This window comes from Oratosquilla oratoria, chromosome 7 (assembly GCF_046742065.1).
Source record: "Oratosquilla oratoria isolate Oo_2021 chromosome 7, ASM4674206v1, whole genome shotgun sequence".
Classification (NCBI taxonomy): Eukaryota; Metazoa; Arthropoda; class Malacostraca; order Stomatopoda; family Squillidae; genus Oratosquilla; species Oratosquilla oratoria.
The window spans coordinates 85,107,755-85,133,556 of NC_134783.1; the positions used below are offsets into that span (position 1 = coordinate 85,107,755).

A 25,802-nucleotide genomic window follows, 5' to 3' on the forward strand; every position below is an offset into this window, starting at 1 on the left:
CTGTTTGAGGGTAAATTATCTGTTGTTGTGATTATTGCTGCATGAGAGCGTGTAGTGTTACTGTTGGATAGTGTAATGCTGTTGAGTGTTTTGTACAATTTGCTGGTGTTTGTTTTGTGATCAAGTGTATTGATAAAGTTTTGCCAATTTTGTGTTTTTTGTTCATGTATTTTATTGGTAATCACAGTGTTTAGTGTTTGTATTTGGTCTGCTATGTTTTGAGGGATAGGTGTGGGGGTATCGTGTTTAAGTGTGTCACATTGTCTGATGAGGCCTTGGATTTCTGGTGTGAAGTTGGGGTTGTGTGATTTTCTGTTGCCTCTAGGGATGTATCTCTTGTCTGCATTTTGTATGATTGTATTAAAAGTGTGCACAGCATTGTTTATGTTTGTGATTGGTGTACTGTTAAGTGTTTCAAAATGTTGTTCTGTCTCTTCAATAAAAGCTTCCCAGTTAGCTCTCTTGTAATTGGTGTAAGTGTGTCTGTGGCCAACTGGGGTGCATCTTGTTTTGGTGGTGATGATGATTGGAAGGTGGTCAGAGCCAAGGGTTCTGACCACTCTCCATGATGTTGTTGGGGTTAGGCAGGGGGAGCAAAAGGTGATATCAGGAGAGGAGGGAGTGTAGAGGGCTTGGTGTGGGATATGTGTATGATTATGTGTGTTGTTCATGATAGTCAATGAGTCAAACTGAGTCTGTATATCAAGCCCTCTGTCTGTGTCAGGGTTGTCGACATACCAGGCAGACGACTTGGCGTTGAAGTCTCCACCCATGATCAGGTTGGGGATTGAGGCTAGTTGGCTAAAATGAGGCCTGAATGTGTCTGGAACTGTGGGGGATGATTGTGGGGGGAATGTACATGTTAACTATTGTCAGTGTTGATTTGTTGCCTGTGCGGATTCGAGTGGATTGGATTTCTGTTGTGTTATCTGTGGTAGGGAGGAGAATTTTGGTTGTGGCACTTGTGTCCACAAAACAGATGGAGTGGTGGATCAGGGTGATGAGTCCACCGCCATAGCCGTCAGTCCGGTCTTGTCTGATGGTGGTGTAATTATGAAATGATGGTGTTTTGTGTGAGTGTCTTAGTTTTGTTTCTTGTAAAATCGCAATGTGTATGTTGTGTTGTTTAAGAAAGTGTTCAAGTTCATGTTTTTTCGTGTTAATACCGTCAATGTTGTGTTGTAATATGTTGATGTTGTGTGTTTTGTATGTGTTGTATGTTGCCGTTTGGGGTTGAGGTTGGGGTGGTAGTGGGGAAGGTGTAGGATCTGGGTCAGAGGGGGGGAAAGGAGAGATCGGGGACAAAGGAAGGGGAGTACTAATCGGGGGTAAGGGCAAAGGGAAGTTGGGAGTAGGTAAGGGTGCTGGCTGTGGTTGGGGAGGTGGGAGTGGGGTTACTGGAGGGCAGGTAGAACATGTCCAAGTGTTTGTGTATTGGTTTGTGTCAGCAAGTGTTGTACAAGTGAGGTGGGCCCAGTTTTTGCACACATTGCACTGAACTGAGCCCTTTGTCTGTCTGCTCGAAGTAATGGGTTTAGAGCATGTTGGGCATGTGTATTTTGTGGTGGGCCCAGGATTGCTCTCTACATCTCCAGCTAAAAGTAGAAGAAGAGGGGTGATCGCCGGAAAATCACCCCTCGGTGCAGAAAAAACGTAATATTGCATGTTGGGAAAAAGGATTGTGGTACTCCCCAAGGCAGGCGTAGCTCCTCTTGGGGATCGGTGCCACCTGCGTAGAGCTGATGGCCAGGGGTGGTTGCTGCCGTTTGGCCCCCAACTCTTAGGGTTGGGGGGTGGTCCCACGACATAGATGCTGCAGCTCCAGGACCTGGAAAGGGAGTTGGAGGATAGGGTTGATGAAAAAGTATTGGGACGGTTTGGACACATGGAAAGAATGAGAGAAGAAAGATTAGTAAAAGATATGTGGAGGTAGTGAACATGAGGGGGCAACCAAGGATGAGATGGATGGATGGGGTGAAAGGGGCATTGGGAAAGAGGGAAATGTCTATTGAGGAAGGAGAGAAGACAGAAGAGAGGGGTGAGAGGAGAATGGTTGTATATGGATGATGCTGTGATGCATGGAAGGGAGTGGGTGAGGGAGTATGTGTGAATGATATTTTGACACAACCTGAAGGGATTTTTCCCCATCTTCTCTTTTTCTGCATGAGGGGACAAAGAGAGTGAGGTTGCCGATTAAATGAAGTTCCCTTGCTATGGATGGAACTCCTTGACAGAGAAGACTTATTAAAATGGGATAAAAGAAAAACAATAGGACATGAAAAAAAAAACTCAAAAAGGATAGTTATAGAAAAGTTCAGTTTTCCACACAGAGTGGTGAATATTTGGAACAAATTGGTCAAAACAATAGTGTGTGTAAGCACCATACAAGAATTTAAGAACTAACTAGATATTGTGAGACACAAAGACAGGTCACTACGACCATAGCTCCCTTTCCCATATAATACAACTAGGTAAATACACGATGCCCTCCCATCCCAGGTCAAGAGATCTTTTGTGGCAGTTTTGTCCATCTCCTTCAATGACTTGAACATCATACACAAGTCACCTCTTTTTCTTTGATCCTTTAATGATGGCAGTTCAAGTGTCTTTACTTTCTTCCTCTACAGCTTTTATACAAGGCTGGGGACCATTTTATTTCTGCTGTTTATATTTTCTTGATCTTGCTTATATCTTTTACCTTCAACAGGGATCATATCACTTCAACAGGAACCATATTGCTGCATATTCCAGTTTGAGTATATAACTCTGCATTTTTCATAATTTCTTCATGTATATAGTGAAAAGCCATATTTATGTTCTTCAATGATTTGTATGTCTCTACCATAATCTTAATAATTTTGTCAGGTGACAGGTTATCCTTTGTCAATACTCCCAGATTTTTCTCCTCTTTTGCCATCTTTACTTTTCATTGAATAATTCAGTGACCATCTTTTTGAATTAGTAACCACTTTTAGTACTTTGCATTGTATATATGAAGGACCAGATATCAAAGTCAACAAAAAAAAAAACTTTTTCAATCTATCAGAAGTACTGACTTTGGACTAGAAACTAATAATCATCTTCAACCATTTCATAAGAATCACCCTTAGTTATGCCTCCTAAGCATGCTTCCCAACAGTCAGCAAGACAAACACAAACAACTTTAGACACTACAGAATAAAGCCCTGAGAGTAATAACAGGATGCACCAAAGCCGCATCCAAAAAAGTACAGCAGTGGGATGAAGGAAGTGAGGTGTGATCTCCCCCCATGAGGGAAATAACAATAACACAAAAAGAAATAATGGATCAATTAACGAAGCTTGACATTAGGAAATTGCACAGCCTAGACAGAATTGCAAATTGGATGTTAAAAGAATGTAATGAAGAACTAATGGACAAAGAAGGAAAAATATCAAAAGACTGGAAAAATGCCAACATTGTACCAATATATAAAGGAGGAAACAAAGAAGAACCAACTGATTACAGACTGGTCTCCCTTACAAGCACTGTAGCCAAAATTTGTGATATGTTATCAAAAATAGATAAAACACCTGGAAGAAAACAATGTAATAAACTCAAGACAATTTGGATTCAGACAGGAAAGATTATGTACCACAAATTTAATCTGTTTTTACTCAAGTCTAATGGATATAATACAAGAAAGAGATGGATGGGCTGATTGTGCTTTCCAAGACTTACAAAAAGCCTTCGTCAAAGTACCACACAAAAAATTATTTAAAAAATTGGAAAACATGGGAAGGATAGAAGGCAACCTACTAAACTGGATGGATGATTTTTTGCATGGTAGAAAAATGAGAAACATTTTCAGAGAAAAGTGTTCAGGTTGGAGGGAGATGATTAGTGGAGTTCCACAGGGATCAGTATTAGCTCCAAAAATGTTCACTATTTATGTGAATGACATGGATAAAAATGTGGAATGTTACATGAGCTTCTATGCAGATGATGCCAAATTGTTGAGGAAAGTGAAAACCAAAATGGATTGTGAATCACTACAGAGAGACCTAAACAAGGTTTGAAAATGGAGTCAGAAGTGGGAAGTAGACTTCAACATTAAGAAATGTAGCATAATGGAGTTTAGAAAAAATAAGAAAAGAATATCAGGACAATACACAATTGGAACAAAAGAAGTAAAGAAAGTGGGATCTGAAAAAGACCTGGGAGTAATTACCTTAACTTGTCCTCTGATAAACAAATAAACAAAATTGTCAGAGAATGCTACAACCTGCCAAGATCAATAAAGGTGGCTTTTACCTATTTAGATAAAGAAATGGTTAAAGAAATATTACATATACCAAGGCTTTTTCCCCCTTACAAGTGAGGTAGCCAAAAAGGAAAAAGCATAAAATCATTCCCACCCATTCCATCCCTGAATACACTCCACACCCCTCCACCCTCCCTCTTATCTTAGCACCTCCTGGATGACAGGTCATCCCTGCATCTTGTCCACTGCCCTGGGTCAGAAGCAGTGTTGCAAGACACAGCACATCCACAGCAAGGCCGCTTCATTAAATCGGCGACCCTCCTCTGTCCCCCCATGCATAAAAGGAGAGGACAAGGAGAAATCCCTTCGGGCTGCATCAAATTTTGCTCACACATACTACCTCACCCCCCATCCCCCCACCCATTCCACCTCATGCATCACAACATCATCCATATACAACCATTCTCCATTCACCCCTGTCTTCTGTCCTCTCCCGTCCTTCCTCAACAGACATTCCCCTCTTCCCCAAAGCCCCCTTCACCCAATCCATCCACCTCATCCTAGGATGCCCCGACTATGTTCATTCCCTCCACATCTGCCTTCCATACCTCTTTTACTAGTCTTTCTTCACTCATTCTTTCCATGTGTCCAAACCATCCTAATACTCTTTCATCAACCCTATCTCCTAACTCCCTTACCACCCCTGTTCTCCTCATTTCTCACTATCTAGCCTAGTAACACCCATCATACTTCTCAGACACCTCATCTCAAACACATTCAAACTCCTTCTCTCTTCCTCTCTTATGTTCCATGTTTCTGCCCCATACAGTGCTGTTGGCACAATCACTCCTTCATACAGTCTCCCCTTAGCATCCATTCCCAAATGTCTATTCCTCATTACACTTTTTAATCCACAAAGGCATTTACTTGCTTCTCTCAATCTACATTCTACGTCCACCTCCATTCCACCTTTTCCTGCCACATTTGCACCCAAGTATCTAAAACTATCCACTTCCTCCAATTCCTCTCCCTTAATGCTCACTTCCAGTCTGCTGCCACTTTCACCCCTTGAACATCTCATCACCTTACTTTTACCCACATTCATCTTCAGCTTTCTTCTATCACACACTCTCCCAAACTCTGTCACCAGCTTCCTCAATCCCTCCTCCAATCCTGCCACAAGCGCAGTGTCGTCCACAAACAACATCTGGCTCACCTCCCACTTTTCTCCATTTTCTTTAACCCATCTCCAATCCCTGACCCACCACCCTTGCATTTACCTCTTGCACTACCCCATCCATGTACAAGTTGAACAGCCAGGGCGACATAATGCATCCTTGACGAAGTCCCACCTTTACCTAGAACCACTCACTCTCTCCATTTCTAATCCTGACAAGCTCTACTACTCTCATAAAAACTCTTGACAGCCCCTAGAAACTTTCTAGAAGCTCCTAGAAGAAATATTAGTTACAGTAATAAGGGCAAGACTGGAGTATACTGCAACACTATGGTTAACTAGTACCAAAAAGAATATAAAGAAAATTGAAAAAATCCAGAGAGCAACCACAAAAATGGTTCCAGCACTTTCAAACCTGTCATATGAGGAGAGACTGGGTAAATTGAAATTACCGACTTTGGAATAAAGAAGAGAGAGAGGTGACCTACTGACCATCTACAGAATCATGAAAGGCACAGAAGTCCTTGATAGAGAGGACTTACTAAATTGGGACAAGAGAAACACAATAGATCATGAAAAAAAAATGAAAAAGGATAGTTATAGAAGATACCTGAAAAAAAACAGCTTTCCATACAGAGTAGTAGACATCTGGAACAAACTGGGCAAAACAATAGTGTGCAAAAACTATACATGAATTTAAGAGCAAAATAGACACTGTGAGATACAAAGATGGGACACCATGAGCATAGCTCCCCTTCCTGTAAGATACAACTAGGTAAATTGGACATCTGCATACAGAAACCAAAATCCTCCCCATAGAATACCACATGAAATGACAGGAACACATTTCTTCACCAGAACCTTTAATACCACACACCTTTCACACTACATTTCACAAGCACCATCAACAGAATGTTACAAAACAAAACAAAAAACTACTGCAGCTGCATACTACTCAAACATCTATAAACATCTTTCCACCTATAACACAGAACATCCACACAGAAACATATTCACACCAAGATAACTAAACAAGCCCTTCAAGAAAAACCACTAAACTGTACTCCAACAACCCCCAGATTTAAAACACAGAAGAAAAAAAAACTTCCCACTCATGATAGGTATGATAAATTGGAGAGTAGGAGATGGGATGTAATGAGTGTTCCTCCTTTCTTGTATACTAAAATTATTTAAATACACTAGCATGGTAGTATTCAGGACAAACATGCAGTGACAGTACCAATGCAAAATAAGCCTGTTCACAGATTCAAACCTCCCCAGATGCAACCACCACACAGAGGACACAGAGAATCTCATACTACAATGCCCCATGCTAACAATCCCAAGACAGCAACACAATATCTCTTCCCTAAATGACTTATGGTTCCACCTGAAGGCAGTTGCCAGTTTCCTGGAGACTGCAGGTCATCTGCAACAGAAACCTGGGGGGAATGGATTGTTTTATTGATTTCCAGTTTGGCTATATTTTATTCATTTTTATTTGGGTGGTGAGCTGCTGCTCAATGAAATATGTAGATTATGAGAAATTGATTCAGAATAAGAAAAGTAAAATTAATTAAAATCCTACCTCTATGAGTAGGTTCAAGTTTCTTCTGGGTTTTTTTTATTGCCTTGATTAGTGAGGGATTTAGTATATGATAGTGAAAGAGTAGCTTCATAAACACTTTTTCCTTCTGTTTCTATCATATATGCTGCATTTAAGACATATTTCTGTTTCTGATGTAAAGATTTCTTTCCTCATCTTCAGAGTTGTGTAAGGTGGAAGGACATGGAACATATGAGAAGGAATTTTGGGCAATGACTGATAATGAGCGATTTGAGAGTATCCCAGCACTGAGAGAAAATGGTAATATGCTATATAAGGAAGGGAAGCATGAAGAAGCATGTCAGAAATACAAAGAAGCCCTTGGAAGACTTGAACAGCTTATTCTAAGGTTTGTATATTCCAAGATGTAGACAACTTAGTACAAAGAGAAATCATGGACTGATGTCTATCTATCCATATACCAAGGGCCTCTTCTCATAAAGGAGGTAGTCAACCAAGGTGCACACCCACTCCTACCCATTTCATTCCCACCCTCCACCCGTTGTTTCATTTTCATTTTAGCTCCTCATGTATTAAGTATCATCCTTGTCTCCTGCTTACTGCCCAGGTCAGAAGCAATGCAGCAAGACACAGCACATCCAGAGCAGGGCTACTTCATTTACTTGGTGACCCAACCTCTGTCTCCTTGTGGAAAAACAGAGAAGACAGGGAAAAATTCCATTGTGCTGCTTCAAAATATCTATACACAACCATTCTTCACTCACACCTATTCCCTGTCTTCACCCTTCCCTGTTCAGCAGTGATTTTCATGCCACATGATGGAATGATGAGACTAGGGATCCTGCTCTCTATGTTCAACCTATGAGAAGTTAAGGCATAAGAGTGTCTGGGAGGAGAGCTCCAACCAGAACCCCAAATTTGGGTCATTAAATGAATAGATGTATTAGTTTATATTTTTTTCATATATTGTATGTATGACTAATAATTACAAGATGCCCTCCTGGGTAACCAAACATATAGTGAGTGGTTCACTTTTGAAGTTGTTGTTGGTTATAAATTAGTCAATATGTTGCCCTGGTCTCTCCTGCAGAAGACCTGCAGCCTTCAGGTATCAGCAAGAACTTCCAGGCAGGTCCAGAGTCACTCAAGGAAGATATATTGTGTTATCTAGGGATTGTTAGAGTGGGGCACTGTAGTATGAGGTGTTTTGTGTCGTCTGTGGTGGTTGCATCTAGGGCAGTTTGAATCTGTGTTGGTAGTTTCAATACTGGCTAGTGTCCTGATTGCAAGTGTACCAGTTCTCACTTGATGTGGGAGGGCTTTTTTCTGTGGGGTTCATGTCTGACCCAAGCAAAGGGCAGGAGACAGGGATGATCCTTTATCTATAAGAAGCTAAGATGAGAGGGAAACTATGGGTGGGAGTGGGTGTGTGCCTTGACTGGCTACCTCTTTTATAAGGAGGAAGAAGCCCTTGGTATATAGATAGATGTCTAGGGGATGTTGGTGGAATATTGAATTTGGTAGTCTGTCTTAAAGGGCTTCAGTGATCTGAGTGTGGATGTATTATATGGTACATGTGGTAGGTTGTTATTAATGAGTAGCATGCAGCTGATGTTTTCTTGTTGTATTCTGTTGGTGGTGCTTGTGAGATGTAGTGTGATGGGTGTGTGGTGTTACTGTCATTTTCATGTGGTGTTTTATGGGGAGCATTTTTGGTTGCTGTATGCAGCTGTCCAGTCTTCTTGGTTAGTCCAGTGTCAATGAACTATGACATACGAGTTATAAAGAAAATCAGTTACCCTCTCAAGCTCCATCCAAAGGTGTTCTATTTCAGTCAATCTGTTGATGTATCTGTATTTCAACTAAGTAAACATCTCTTCATTTGTGCTCTGTAGAAGAGGAAAATTCTTGGTTATACAACAAAAGAAGGAAGCCTGGTTTGTATTGAATGGGAGGGGAGCAGTTGTGGGTGTCCACAATGAAGTCTCTGCAATGCTAGTTTGACGTAATAAGAGAAAATACAGGAAAACATCTATAAGTTTGAATCAAAAGATGACTCAACAGTACAGTCGCCACAAAAAAATCTATACATTTTTTCCACAAAAAAAATCTATAGACGGGATTTTATGAATAGATTTCACTTGATTTCCCGCCATAATAAAAAGTGGGCGGAGTCACTGATGACGTGGGTGTGTAGAGCTCGCCTTTTTACACTGTTCGCCAACACATCACGCTTCAGTGCGCTGCCAGCGCTAGATGAGAGAGGAGTCTATGCATGCTGCTCTTTAGTGCCCTTTTGTTCACTTTTTCACTGACTTTGGTGCCCTCTAACTCTCCTTCTGGTGATCAAAATGGGTCGTTCCAAGCTTTCAATGCAAGAAAAGGCCCGTGCCCTAGCTCTGTTAGAGCAGGAATGTCTGTGATACGTGTTGCCGCAGACCTGCAGGTGACAAGAATGGTCATTTACAGTCTGAAGAAAGCAGCCGCCACACACCCTCCTGGTACGGTACCACCAAGAAAGCCAGGCTCTGGAGCCCCAAAGAAAACATCTACTCGCACTGACAAGATCCTAAAACGAGAAGTGATGTCAGATCCATGTATAACAGTTGTTAGTCTGAAGCAAAAACATCCTGCTCTCCTTAAAAACGTTGCTGTAAGAACGATCCAACATTGGCTGCAGAAGGACCTCAAAATGCCAGCTTGACATGCCACCAAGAAGCCCCTGCTCACAGAGGCCATGGAGAAGAAACGGATTGATTTCTGTAAGAAATACAAGGACTGGACATCAGAGCAGTGGCAGAAGGTGATGTTCAGTGATGAAAGTACCTTCAGGCTGATCAGGGGCAGCTCCAAGATCGTTCGTCGCCCTAGTGATGTGTCCAGATTCGACCCGTGGTACACAGTTACAACAGTGAAACACCCAGACAGTGTGATGGTGTGGGGTGCCTTTAGTGGTAACAAGGGTAGGGGTGAACTATATTTCCTCCCCAAGAATGTGACCATGAAAGGGAGCAATTATATCAATGTTTTGAGGGATCACATGCTCGAATTTTGGGACATCCATGAGTGTGATCATTTCATGCATGACGGTGCCCCTGCCCATAGGTCTAAGGAAGTGATAAAGTTCCTTAACCCCTTCCATACAGTGCCGCATACGTAGGCAGCATGTGGAGCAAGTGGATACGCGAGGCTGCCATATCAGCGTCTTGATTATATTTATTGTAGTTGCCCCTGCGTAATGACATACTCTCTAAACTGTCTTCATCACATTTTCTATGGTTATCAAAATTCACGGGTGAAAGAGAGAACGATCGATATAAGCGGTGACTATATTTTATGATGAGAGTATTATTACGACACATCGTACGTCTGGCAGCTAATGCTGCCCGTGAGATTTTGAACCGTACTGAAGAGGTTAATGACAACAATATCAGTGTTATGGAGTGGCCAGGCAATTCCCCAGACTTGAACCCTATAGAAAATGCCTGGAATCTGATGAAAAACGAACTGGAGAAATCACGACCCACCAGTATTCCAGACCTGAAGGAGGTGCTGAAGAAGATCTGGGTCACTATGGACAGCGCCTACTTCACCAAACTCGCCTCTTCAATGCCCAGAAGGATCCAGATGGTACTCAAGAACAAGGGGAACATGACAAAATACTAAATGTAACTCTTAAGTGGAAATAAAGTACATGTTAGTTGTACTTTTGAGTTTTATTGTCCAAAAGTCCTTAGTGTATAGATTTTTTTTGCAGCGACTGTAGAGGCATCTAGGGATGCCACGCGGAAGTATGATGTAAACAGGTGTTTTGAAATATCAGCAGTAAGGTAAATATATTATGAAGAATTGTTTTCAGGTTTTGGTAAGTACAAGAGAAGAAATTTAAGTCGAATCTTAGACATAGAAAGGGAAATGAGTAAAAATAGAAAATGGTAGGAGAACGAAGTCATGGAACTAAGAAAAGAAATTATAGAATTAATGGATTGCTTAGCCCAAGCTAACATCAATATTTCCGACCTAAGGAAAACAAACTCAGAACTAAGAACCGAACTTAACATTATGAAAAATAAAATAATAGAGGTTAAGAGTGAAAATGAAAAGAGGAAAATTAATGATACTACCAATAGTGAAAACTTAAAAAAAAGAGGTAAATAACAAAATACAAGAAATGACAAAGAATTGAAGAAAACTTAGGTGAGGGAAGTATGCAAAAGATTAAGAAATGGAAGGAAAACAGAGAAAATAAAGAAATTGCCTTTAAAGAAAAAGTCCAACAATAGATGCAGGAAAATGCAAAAACTACAATCATTCAAGTAATTAAAGAAAAGGGAAATTGGGTTAGAGATAGTGGGTAGAAAAAATTTATTGTGGTATATGGACTAAGGGGAAAACATGGTCTGGTAAGGTACATAGAAAAAGAAGAAAAAGAAACAGCAATAGCAATCTTAAAAGAAATAAAAGATGGTGATCGGGAAGTAGAGAAAGATATAGATGAAGTGTATAGGATGGGACATTATTCTAAGGAAAGAAATCGACCCCTAAAGATAAAACTAAGATCGCAAATGGTAGTAGAAGACATATTAGAAAAAGCAAGTAAGTTGGCAAGGAGTGAACATTACAATAAGATACGGTTAAAAAGAGAAATGAATGTTAAGGAATTAGAAAAAGAGAAGGCACTAAAAGATGAAGCTAAGGAAAAAAGTGCGAAGAGAACGGAGACTGAAAGCAAGGAATTCTATTGGAGGGTAATCAATATGAGACCGAGAAAATGGTGCATCAGAATGGGTGAAGCAAAAACAAATAAAAGATGGAGAAAAAAAAAAAAAAAAGTGGCCTATACTAACATTGATGGATTAATTTCAGAACTGAATGAACTAAATGATTACCTGTTAGAAGAAAAACCAGACATAATGGGATTTGTGGAGACAAAATTAAGGAGTTCAATACCACCCATTAATGTTGGACAAGGGTTATACAGTTACTGGATTAAAAACAGAGACGAGAAACAGGGAGGAGGAATCATGTTCTTGGCCAAGAAAAACTTGAATGTGACAAAGATTATGGAGGGTAAAAACAATGTAGAACTGATCATGCTTAGAGTCGAAGACAAGGACATGAAAAGTAGGAAGTTTATGGTGATTTATGTGCCCCCCAAAACAAGCTCTTGGAAAGAGAATGAGCATATGAAAATGCTAGAAGATACAAAGGATTCATTAAATGAGATACTAATGGGCAGAGATAACCTGGTAATTATGAGTGACTTTAACTGCAAAGAAAATTGTTGGGAGGAAATGACAGTGAAAGGCAGAGAAGATTTGTGGGGTAATGTATTATTGGACATGACCATGGAATATACAATGACACAGTGGGTCAATGAAAACACCAGATACAGAAGTAATGAGGAACTTTCAAGATTGGATTTAATATTTACAATGGAACCTGAAATTGTGGATAAAATTAAATACAAGACACCACTTGGAAAGAGTGACCATATACTTATAGAGACTGAACTAAAGGAAGAAATATATGTGGAGAAAAATGAAAAGTATAGGAAAGGAAGATTGATGTACAACAAAACAGACTTTGGAAAATTAAAGCAATTCTTTCAAAATGCAAATTGGGAAAAATTCTACATGGAAGAGACAAAAGTGGAAGAGAAATGGGAAATCTTGATAGATAACAATAATGAAGGAGTGAATAGACACATACCAAAACAGAAACAAGAGAGAGTGCACATTAACTGCTGTTTCAATAGAAGATGCAATGAGGCAAAAGATAGAAGAGACAGAGCTTGGAAAAGGTGGAGAAAAGATAGAAAAAAAATGGAAAATGGCAAATATATATAAACTATAGAAATGAGTATGTAAAAGTGCAAAGAGAGGGAAAAAAGAACTATGAAAAAGACATAGAAAAATGCAAAGAGCAACCCAAACTATTCTATAGAAATGTGAATGGTAAACTTAAAGATAAACAGGAAATAGTGAAACTATGCCAATGAAATACAGAATACATGGGAGATCTAGAAATGGCCAAAGTCGTGAATAATCACTTCAAGTCCGTTTCCACCAGCGAGAAGGTACAGCATTGGGACGAAGGAAGCAAGGTGCAATCTCCCCCCACAAGCAAAATAATACATATATACATACATATACCAAGGCTTTTCCCCCTTACAAGGGAGGTAGCCAAAAAGAAAAAGGGATAAAACTATTCCCACCCATTCCATCCCTAAATACACTCCACCCCCCTCCACCCTCCACCCTCCCTCTTATCTTAGCACCTCCAGGATGATGGGTCATCCCTGCACCTTGTCCACTGCCCTGGGTCAGAAGCAGTGTCGCAAGACACAGCACATCCACAGCAAGGCCGCTTCATTAAATCGGCGACCCCCCCCCCTCTCCGTCCCCCCATGCAGAAAAGGAGAAGACGGGAAGAAATCCCTTTGGGCTGCGTCAAATTTCTCTCACACTACCTCACCCCCCATCCCCCCACCCATTCCACCTCATGCAATCACAACATCATCCATATACAACCATTCTCCATTCACCCCTGTCTTCTGTCCTCTCCCATCATTCCTCAACAGACATTCCCCTTTTCCCCAAAGGCCCCTTCACCCCATCCATCCATCTCATCCTAGGATGCCCCCCCATGTTCACTCCCTCCACATCTGCCTTCCATACTTCTTTTACTAGTCTTTCTTCACTCATTCTTTCCATGTGTCCAAACCATCTAATACTCTTTCATCAACCCTATCTCCCTGCTCCCTCACCACCCCTTACCACCGCTTTAAAAGCAAAGCGAAATAATAATAACAAAAAGATAAATAAAAATGCAGCATTTAACAAACCTTGATGTTAAGAAATCACATGGCCCAGACAGAATTGCAAATTGGATTCTAAAAGAATCCAAAGAAGAACTAATGGATAAGATATATAACATAATAAGTTGCTCACTAAAAGAAGGAAAAATAGCAAAAGACTGGACAAATGCCAACATTGTACCAATATATAAAGTAGGAAACAAGGAAGAACCAACTAACTATAGACCGGTCTCACTAACAAGCACTATAGCCAGAATTTGTGAGAAAATTATCAAGAATAGATGGGTAAAACACCTGGAAGAAAATTTGGGTTCGGACAGGGGAGATCATGTACCACAAATTTAATCTGTGTTTACTCAAGATTAATAGATATAATACACAAAAGGATTGGATGGGCTGATTGTGATTTCTTGTACTTATAAAAAGCTCTTGACAAGGTACCACACAAAAAACTATTTCTAAAGATTGGAAAATATAGGAGGGATACAAGGCAAACTGCTAAACTGGATGGAGAACTTCCTGAATGGTAAAAAGATGAGAGTAGTACTCAGAGTAAAATATTCAGGTTGGAAGGAGGTGATTAGTGGAGTTCCATAAGGATCTGTATTGGCTCTAATAATGTTTGCTATTTATGTGAATGACATGGACTATGATGTGGAATGTTACATTAGCTTCTTTGCAGACGATGCTAAATTGTTGAAGAAAGTGAAAACTGAAACAGATTGCAAATCACTACAGGAAGACCTGAAGAAGGTTTGGAAATGGAGTCAGAAATGGGAAGTGGACATATTAAGAAGTGTAACATAATAGAATTTGGAAAAAGTAAAAATAGAATTTCTGGACAATATAAAATTGGAACAAAGGTGGTAAAGAAAGTGGGATCTGAAAAAGACCTGGGAGTAATTATCTCAAACAACTTGTCCACTGATAAACATACATACATATACATACATACCTCCCCTTACAAGGGAGGTAGCCAAAAAGGAAAAAGCATAAAATCATTCCCACCCATTCCATCCCTGAATACACTCCACACTCCTCCACCCTAACTCTTATCTTAGCACCTCCTGAATGACAGGTCATCCCTGCACCTTGTCCACTGCCCTGGGTCAGAAGCAATGTCGGAAGACACAGCACATCCACAGTAAGGCCACTTCATTAAATCAGCGACCCCCCCTCTCCGTCTTCCCATGTATAAAAGTAGAAGACAGGGTGAGAAAATCCCTTCGGGCTGCGTCAAATTTTGCTCACACATACTACCTCACCTCCCATCCCCCCACCCATTCCATCTCATGCCTTACAACATCATCCATATACAACCATTCTCCATTCACCCGTCTTCTGTCCTCTTCCGTCCTTCCTCAACAGACATTCCCCTCTTCCCCAAAGCCCCCTTCACCCCATCCATCCACCTCATCCTAAGACGTCCCCTCATGTTCACTCCCTCCACATCTGCCTTCCATACCTCTTTTACTAGTCTTTCTTCACTCATTCTTTCCATGTGTCCAAACCATCCTAATACTCTTTCATCAACCCTATTTACCAACTCCCTTACCACCCCTGTTCTCCTCCTCACCTCCTCATTTCTCACTCTAGCCTAGTAACCCCCATCATACTTCTCAGACACCTTATCACAAATACAACACTCTCAAAACTATCATATGAAGAGAGACTAGCAAAACTTGAACTACAGACACTAGAGCAAAGAAGAGAGAGAGGAGATTTGATAGCTATTTACAGAATCATGAAAGGCATAGAAATTATTGATAGAGAGAATCTGATAAAATGGGATGATAGAAATACAAGAGGACACGGAAAGAAAATCAAGAAAGACAGCTACAGAAGAGATTTGAAAAAGAACAGCTTTCCTCACAGAGTAATAGACAGTTGGAACAAGTTAGATGAGAAAGTGGTGTGTGCAAAAACAATACATGAATTTAAAAATAGTTTAGATAAAATGAGATATGAAGACGGGACACCATGAGCATAGCTCCCCTTCCCGTAAAATACAACTAGGTAAATACAACTAGGTAAATACATTCAAACTCCTTCTCTCTTCCTCTCTTATGTTCCATGTTTCTGCCCCATCCAGTGCTGTTGGCACAATCATTCCTTCATATAGTCTCCTCTTAGCATCTATTCCCAAATGTCTATTCCTCATTACACTTTTTAATCCACCAAGGCATATACTCGCTTCTCTCAATCTACATTCTACCTCCACCTCCACTCCACCCTTTCCTGCCACATTCGCACCCAAGTGTCTGAAACTTTCCACTTCCTCCAGTCGCTCTCCTTTAATGCTCACTTCCAGTCTGCTGCCACTTTCACCCCTTGTACATCTCATCACCTTACTTTTAACCACATTTATCTTCAACTTTCTTCTTTCACACACTCTCCCAAACTCTGTCACCAACTTCCTCAATCCCTCCTCTGATCCTGCTACAAGCGCAGTGTCGTCCGCAAACAACAGCTGGCTCACCTCCCACTTTTCTTTATTTTCTTTAACCATCTTCAATCCCTGACTCACCACCCTTGCATTTACCTCTTTGCACCACCCCATCCATATATAAGTTGAACAGCCAGGGTAACATAACACATCCCGTGACAAAGTCCCACCTTTACCTCGAACCACTCACTCTCTCCATTTCTAATCCTGGCACATGCTCTACTACTCTCGTAAAAACTTGTGACAGCTCCTAGAAGCTTTCCTCCTATCCCATATATCTGCAAAACCTCCCACAGTGCCTTCCTGTCTACCCTGTCATAAGCCTTTTCCAGATCCATAAAAGCCCAAAAAAACATCCTTACCTTTTCCTATAGCTTTCTTACATATCTGTCTTACCACAAAAATCTGATCTACATAACCTCTACCTGTCCTAAATCCACACTGTTCCTCACCAATTACTCCCTCTCTTCCTCTCCTAATTCTCTCAATCAAGATCCTCCCATAAGCCTTCCCAACTACACTTAACAAGCTAATCCCTCTGAAACTACTACACTCACACTTGTCCCCTTTTCCCTTGTAAAGTGGAACTATATAGGCACTCCTCCAGTCCTCCAGCACTGTACCCTCTCTCCAGCAAACATTAAATAACCTCACCAGCCAGTCCACCATCACTGTACCTCCTTTTTTTAGACATTCTGCATGGCATCCATCTAGACCAGGTGCCTTACCTCCTTTCATCATCTTAACAACTGCCTTCACTGCATCTTTCCTTATTTCTTCTCAATTTTCCTCACTCATCATAGTCATTTTCTTAGCACTTCCCACTGCAACTATCTTTCCCTCCCTATCCTCCTTCACATTTAGCAACTCTCTAAAATACTTTGCCCATCTTCCCCTTACTGCCTTCTCTTCCATTATCATTTCTCCATCTGCACCTTTTACCTTTTCTTCTCTACTTGATTCGCCTCCTCATCCTCTCTTAATTTCTTTCCAAAACATCTTTTTATTACTTTCAAAATTTTCTGTCATACACTTACCCCATTTCACATCTGCTCTCCTCTTTGCCTCCTTTACCTCTGATAAACAAATAAACAAAATTGTTGGAGAATCCTATAACTTGCTAAGATCAATAAAAGTGGCATTTACGTAGTTGGACAAAGAAATTATTAAAAGATATTAGTCACACTGATAAGTCCTAGACTAGAATATGTGGCAATATTGTTGTCGCCCAGTACCAAAAAGAATATAAAGAAAATTGAAAGAATCCAGAGAGCAACCAGAAAAATGGCTCCAGTACTTTCAAACTTGTCATATGAAGACAGACAGGCTAAATTGGAGTTACCAACTTTGGACCAAAGAAGGGAAAGAGGCAACCTGATTACCATCTATAGAATCATGAAGGGCACAGAAATACTCTATAGAGAGGATTTGTTATATTGGGATAAGAGAAACATGAGATCTGAAGAACAATTTTCTACACAGAGTGGTGGACAAACAAGTTAGATGAGAAAGTAGTGTGTGCAAAAACAATACATGAATTTAAAAATAGTTTAGATGAAATGAGATATGAAGACGGGACACCACGAGCATAGCTCCCCTTCCCGTAAAATACAACTAGGTAAATACCTGGAACAAACTGGACGAAACAATAGTGTGTGCAAAAACCATACCTGAATTTAAGAGCAATCTAGACACTGCAAGATACAAAGGTGAGACACCACAAGCGTAGCTCCATTTCCTGTAAAATACAACTAGGTAAATACAAGCTGTGTTCATGGGGTTCCATCTCTTGATTTCCATTGGTCAAACTTTGCCTTAAATCTACTCATGTCTGCCTGTATTGATTACATGGTAACATGTAGCCAGTGCTTTAGAGACTGTTTTGGGGTACCCTTCCAGACAGGATCAATATATCATTTGCCCATGTTTGAAGTAAATTTTGAAAGATGTTAATTTTGTACAGCAGCTATTCCTCCTTTATACTGTTCCCGTGAAACTGTTCTTTACCACTTCTATGACTACCTCTTCTGAATTCCTGTGTTGGGGATGAAGAATTTTGCCACATGTGTGCCATAAAAAGGCACTGAGTGGGACAGTTTTGATACTAATGATCATCCTTTCTGTACGTTCATTGTACAGTGGAACTAGGAGGATGACTCCAACCAGAACCCTAATAATTGAGTCATTCAGTATGCATGGTTGTGATACAGATGAGGATAACAGGAAAGAGATTGGTGGTTTGTTTGTGAGAAGATAGATGAATGTTAGTGTTAAGTCTAATCTGAAATGGAGAGGCAAGTTTGAGTTTGGGAGTGATTAAGGAATGAGGGAGTGAACGAAGGTCTCTGCTGGCATGTGATGAGGTAGGAAAATGGATGGTGAAGTGGAGGGAAGTGCCTTTGAGGTTAATGTGGGAGAAGGTGAAACTGGAATGGAAGAAGTGGGTTTTTGTGAGTGCATATGGTAGTGAGAAAAATGAACAGGAAATGGTGGGTGAATCAATTGTTGTTTACAGATGTACAGATGACAATGCACTTTTGGCTTAGTCTGAGAACAGACTGAAACAGTTGGTGGCAGAGTTTGGATGAGTGTATTAGAGTAGAAAGTAAATATGGGCAAGAGTGAGGTAATGAAATGTTTAAGGAGTGATAGCAATAGCAGGTTGGAGGTAAATTCAAAGGGTGAAAGGCTGGAGGAAGGGAAGAGTTTTGAATATTTGGGGTCACATGTGGCAGTGAGTGGAAGTGGAGGTGAATTATTGGCAAGTAAATGTCGTGGAGAAATGAAAACTATTATGAAAAATAGGTGTTTGGAGATTAATGCAAAGAAAAGGTTATATTTACCTAGTTGTATCTCACAGTGTCTAGTTTGCTCTTAAATTCAGGTATGGTTTTTGCACTCACTATTGTTTCATCCAGTTTGTTCTAAGTGTCCATCACTCTGTGTGGAAAACTGTTCTCCTTCAGATCTCTTCCATAACTATCTTTTTTGTTTCATTCCATGTCCTCTTGTGTTTCTCTTGTCCCAATTTAACAAGTCCTCTCTATCAAGTATTTCCATGCCCTTCATGATTCTATAGATGGTCAGTAGGTCACTTCTCTCCCTTCTTTGCTCCAAAGTCGGTAACACCAATTTAGCAGGTTTGTTTTCATATGACAAGTTTGAATGTGGTGGAGCATTTTTCTGGTTGCTCTCTGGATTCTTTCAATTTTCTTTATATTCTTTTTGGTACTGGGTGACCATAATGTTGCCGCATATTCCAATCTAGGCCTTATTAGTGTGACTGATATTTTTTTTAAATAATTTCTTCATCCAAATAGGTAAATGCCACCTTTATTGATCTTAGCAAGTTATAGGATTCTCCAACAATTTTGTTTATTTGTTTATCAGAGGACAAGTCGGTTGAGATAATTTCTCCCAGATCTTTTTCAGATCCCACTTTCTTTACCTCCTTAGTTCCAATTTTGTATTGTCCTGATATTCTATTTTTTTCTTTTTCCAAACTCCATTATGCTACACTTCTTAATGTTGAAGTCCACTTCCCATTTCTGATTCCATTTCCAAACCTTGTTCAGGTCTCCCTATAGTGATTCACAATCCATTTTGGTTTTCACTTTCCTCAACAATTTAGCATCATCTGCAAAGAAGCTCATGTAACATTCCACATCATCATCCATGTCATTCACATAAATAGCGAACATTATTGGAGCAAATATAGATCCTTGCAGAACTCCACTAATCACCTCCTTCCAACCTGAATATTTTTCTCATCATTCTACCATTCAGGAAGTCCTCCATCCAGTTTAGTAAGTTGCCTTGTATCCCTCCTATGTTTTCCAATTTTTTTTTTTAATAATTTTTGTGTGGTACCTTGTTGAAGGCTTTTTATAAGTCCAAGAAAGCATAATCAGCCCATCCATCCCTTTCTTGTATTATAGATATTAGTCTTGAATAAAAACAGATTAAATTTGTGGTACATGTTCTTCCTGTCTGAACCCAAATTGTCTTGGGTTTATTATATTATTTTCTTCCAGGTGTTTTACCCATCTATTCTTGATAATTTCCTCACAAATTTTGGCTACAGTGCTTGTTAGTGAGACCAGTCTGTAATTAGTTGGTTCTTCTTTGTTTCCTCCTTTATATATTGGTACAATGTTGGCATTTGTCCAGTCTTTTGCTATTTTTCCTTCTTTTAGTGAGCAACTTATTATGTTATATATTTTATCCATTAGTTCTTTTTTACATTCTTTTAATATCTAGTTTGCAATTCCGTCCAGGCCATGTGATTTCCTAACATCAAGCTTTGTTAATTGCTCTATTATTTCTTTTTGTGTTATTATTATTTCCCTCATAGGGGGAGATCACACTTCGCTTCCTTTGTCCTTCTCTGTAGTGAAAACCAACTTGAAATGATTATTCATGACTTTGGCCATTTCTAGATATTCTGTGTATTCTGCGGCATCAATGACCATTGATGTTGCGATGCTAGATAAATCCCAATTATTCAATTCAATTCTGTGTATTCTGTATTTCCTTGGCATAGTTTCACCATTTCCTGTTTATTTTTAAGTTTACCATTCTCATACCATATCTATTGAAAAGTTTGCTCTTTGTATTTTTCTATAATGTCTTTTTCATAGTTTCTTTTTCCTCTCTTTGCACTTTTACATACTCATTTCTATAGTTTATATATATTTGCCATTTTCCAGGTTTTTTATCTTTTCTCCATCTTTTCCAAGCTTTGTCTCTTCTATCTTTTGCCTCACTGCATCTTCTATTGAAACAGCATTTAACATACACCCTCTCTTGTTTCTGTCTTGGTATGTAGCTATTCACTCCTTCATTGTAGATATCTATCAAGATCTCCCCATTCCTCTTCCACTTTTGTCGTCTCTTCCATGTAGAATTTTTCCCAATTTGCATTTTGTAAGAATTTTTTAAGTTTTCCAAAGTCCCTTTTGTTGTACATCAATCTTCCTTTTCTGTACTTTTCATTTCTCTCCATATATATTTCTTCTTTTTGTTCAGTCTCTATAAGTATATGGTCATTCTTCCCAAATGGTGTCTTTTATTCAATTTTATCCTCAATTTCCGGTTCTGTTGTAAATATTAAATCCAGTCTCAACTGTTCTTCATTACATCTGTATCTGGTGTTTTCATTGACCCATTGTGTCATTGTATATATGAGGAAGTGATTGTGCCCATGGTACTGTATACAGAAGATATTTGGAATTTGAAGTATGGTAATGTTACAAGGATGCATAGAACAACAAATTTGGAATTTGAAGTATGGTAGATGTTACAAGGATGCATAGAACAACAAATTTGGAGGTGAGGCAGAGACCAGAGGTGGAAAGAAAGCTGCTGGATTGGGTAAATCAAAGTGCTGAGACTGTTTGAGCATATGGAAAAAAAAGAGTGAGGTAAGGCTAGCAAAATGAGTGTGGAAAGCATAGTTGAGGTGAACTTGAGAAGAAATACAAGAGTGAGGTGGATGGATGGAGTGAAAGGGGCATTGGATGCAAGAAGAATGCCTGTCAAGTAAGGAAGAGAGCATGCAGAAGATAGGACTGAATGTAGAATGGTTGTAAATGGAAGAGGAATTTACAAGGTTTGAAGGGATGTTTTACTTATCTACTTCATGAATTATTTCAAATGAATAATGAGAAGGTGTTGTCATGTAATGAGCCAGTGAGGGTAAACCAGCTCTGGTTGTTATGCCCTCCTCTGGAAGTGCTGTCATTACATTGCCCTTTGCAAGAGGGATAATCTTCCTACAAGGTGCTAAGGTGAGAAGGGTGATTAATGGGTGTTGGGTGGGTGTACTTTTTTGATGTGTGTATTTACCTAGTTGTAAATACACACATCAAAAGGTCTTTTCCACTTTTGTCTCTTCCATGTAGAATTTTTCCCAGTTTGCATTTTGAAAGAATTTAAGTTTTCGAAAGTCCCTTTTGTTATACATCAATCTTCCTTTTCTGTACTTTTGATGTGTATTTTATCTAGTTGTATTTTACAGGTAGGGGAACTATGCTCGTGGTGTCCTGTCTTCATATATCATTTTATCTAGACTTTTTAAATTCATGTATCATTTTTGCACACACCACATTTTCATCTAACTTGTTCCAAACGTCTATTACCCTGTGAGGGAAGCTGTTCTTTTTCAGGTCTCTTCTGTAACTGTCTCTCTTGATTTTCTTTCCGTGTCCTCTTGTATCTCTACTATCCCATTTTATTAGATCCTCTCTATCAATAGTTTCTATGCCTTTCATGATTCTATAAATAGTTATCAAGTCTCCTCTCTCTCTTCTTTGCTCTAATGTCTGTAGCTCAAGTTTTGCTAGTCTCTCCTCATATGATAGTTCTGAGTGTTGGTGCCAATTTCGTAATTGCTCTTTGTATTCTTTCAAGTTTTGTTATACATTTTTTGTACTTGGTGACCATGTCATTGCTGCATACTCCAATCTTGGTCTTATCAAAGTGACTAGTATTTTCTTCACCATTTCTTCGTTCAGGTATGTAAATGCCACTTTGATTGTTCTTATTAAATTATAAGTTTCTCCAAAAATCTTGTTTATATGTTTCTCAGGGGACATATTATTCATAATAATGACTCCCAGGTCCTTCTCATTTTCTACTTTTTTAATTTCTTCCTCTCCCAATGTATATGATCCCACTATTCTTTTTTTGCTTCTTCCAAATTCCATTATACTACACTTCTTAATATTGAATTCCATCTCCCACTTCCTACTCCATTCCCATACTTTATTGAGATCACTCTGCAGCGACTCACAATCTTCTACAGTGTTCACTTTTTTCAACAATTTTGCATTGTCCACAAAGAAGCTCATATAACTTTCAATTCTTTTATCCATATCATTAATATATATATATATAGCAAACATTATTGGGGCCAGAACTGTTCCTTGTTGAACTCCACTAATCACTTCATCCCAATTAGAGTATTTGTCTCTTATCACCACTCATTTTTCTTTCATGCAAGAAGTCTTCCATCTACTTCAGCAGTTTCTAATTTCTTTAGCAATTTCTTATGTGGCACCTTATCAAAAACTTTTTTCAGGTTTAGAAATGCACAATCAGCCCATCCATCTCTTTCTTGTATTACATCTATTAGCCTTCAATAGAAACGCGTTAAGTTTGTGATGCATGATCATCCTTGTCTAAATCCAAATTGCCTTGGATTTACATTGTTTTTTCCAAATGCCTTACCCATCTAATTTTCATAATTCTTTCACAAATTTTAGCTGTCATACTTGTAAGAGAGACTGGTCTGTAGTTAGTAGGGTCTTCCTTGTTTCCCCCATTATATATTGGTACTATATTTGCTCTTTTCCAATCTTCTGGAACTTTTCCTTCTTTCAATGAACTGCTTAATAGGCTATGTATTTTGTCTGTTAGTTCATTTTTTAAAAAACCAGTTTGCCATTTCATCCTGTCCATGCAATTTCCTGACATCTAGATTACTCAAGTGATTCATTATTTCTTTCCTTGATAGGGGGGACTTTCTCCTCCCATTGAACATCTCTTAAGTTGTACGTTCTCCCTCGTAAACACCGATTTAAAATGCTTGTTCATAATTTCTACCATTTCTATTTCCGCTGTGTATTCAACTCCTTGTCGTAGTTTCTCTAATTTTTATTTGTTTTTCAGTTTGTTGTTTACAAATCTGTAAAATAGATTTGGTTGATCTTTACATTTTTCTTTGACATCTTTTTTGTATTTTCTCTTTTCTTCTCTGCACACTTGTACATATTGATTTCTATAACTAGTATATATTTTCCATTTTTCAGGTCTTTTGTCTTTCTTACATTTTATTCAAGCCTTATCCCTTTTGTCTTTTAACTCGCTACATCTTTTGTTGTAACAACACTTTACGTATCCTTTTTCTTGTTTTTGTCTTGGAACATACTTTTCCACTCCTTTATAAATTTTTGTCAAAATATTCCATTTCTCTTCTACTGTTGTTTCCTCCTTGGGTATCCTTTCCCAGTCTGCTTTTTTAAAGAATTCTCTTATTTTATCAACATTTGTTTTTCTATACATCAATCTTCCGTTTCTATATTGTTTGTTTTTTCCCATGTATTTTTCCTCATTTAGTTCCAGTTCAACCAGTATGTGGTCACTTTTACTTAGTGGCATCTTATATTCAATCTTGTCCACTATTTCAGGTTCTGATGTGATTATTAGGTCCAGTCTCAATGGTTCTTTATTTCTATACCTAGTATTCTCTTGTATCCATTGCATCATTGTAGGTTCTATAATCATAACAAGTAGTACATTTCCCCATAGGTCATCTCCACTCTTCACTGTCATCTCTTCCCAGCAGATTTCTTTACAATTAAAGTCACCCATTATAACTATTCTTCCTCCATCTTCCATTATCTTATTTAGTGTTATCCATGTGTCTTCTAACATATTTTTGTGTTCTCTCTCTTCCCATGAAGCCGTTTTAGGAGGCACATAATTTACCACAAACTTCCTGCTCTTCCCATCCTTGTTCTCCACTTCCATCATAATCATCTCATCTCTATTTTTTCCATATGTGACATTCCTCACATTTATATCCTTCTTAGTCGGGAAGATAACTCCATCCCCTTGTTTTACCTCTCTGTTTCTAATCCAATAATTATATGCACCATGTCATACACTGTTGGGTGGTAGTGGATCTTTCAATTTTGTCTCTACAATTCCCATTATGTCTGGTGCTTTTTCCATCAGGTAATCATTCAGTTCGTTCAAGCCTGTTATTAAGCCATCTATATTTGTGTAAGACACTTTTAATTTTCTGCTACTTCCATCATGTTTTCTGTTTCCCTTCTCTTTTTCTCTGCCAAGAACCATTTCCTCACTCTCATATCCACTACTCTCCAATAGAATTTCTCTTTTTCTGACTCTGTTCTCGTTTTTTCCTTAACTTCGAGTCTTTTTGTTTTCTCATCCTCTCTTTCCTCTTTATTGATCTCTCTTTTTATCCATACCTGTTTATACTGATCACTTTTTGCTAGTTTCCCTGTTTTTGCTAAGATATTCTCTGCTGTCGTTTGTGACCTGAATTTAACCTTAATTGGTCTGGTGTTATCTGTATTGTATTTCCCTAGCCTATATATTTCTTCAATTTCTTTTCCTGTTTCTTGTTCATCCTCTTGAACTACTTCTAATATCTTGTTTACTTTTTCCCTCTCCTCATTTACTCCTGTAGTCCTATTTGGATTATGCTTCTCTTCCATCCTTAATATAATTATACATTTCTTTTTATCTGCTAAGTCTCTTACTATATTCTCCTTCTCCCTCATCATTTTAATAACTGTGTCCTTTGTTCTTTCATCTGTTGGTTTACTATTTCTCTAAATTCAGTTTTGTTGTTCTCTTGGACTTTTCTCCAACCCTGCACCTCTTTTGCTATGGACTCTTTATTTTCTTTATTATTATACTTTAATTCCTCATTCTCATCCTTTACTTCTCTTAACTGTCTTTTTAATTCTTCCATTTTATTTAGGTTTTGGTTCTCCTTCTTTAGTTCTTCCAATTTATCAACTCTTTGTGTAATC

The 25,802-nt window shown here is 38.9% G+C and overlaps 1 protein-coding gene across 2 annotated transcripts in view; it reads left to right on the plus strand.

Annotated features, from left to right (window-relative positions):
- LOC143027251 (AH receptor-interacting protein) overlaps positions 1–25,802 on the plus strand; it is a 53,428-nt gene that overhangs the window by 18,418 nt on the left and 9,208 nt on the right. For both annotated transcript variants that reach the window (XM_076188548.1, XM_076188547.1), the window contains exon 4: positions 7,169–7,355. In XM_076188548.1, coding sequence (XP_076044663.1) covers positions 7,169–7,355 — 187 coding nt within the window. The remainder of the gene's footprint in view (positions 1–7,168; positions 7,356–25,802) is intronic.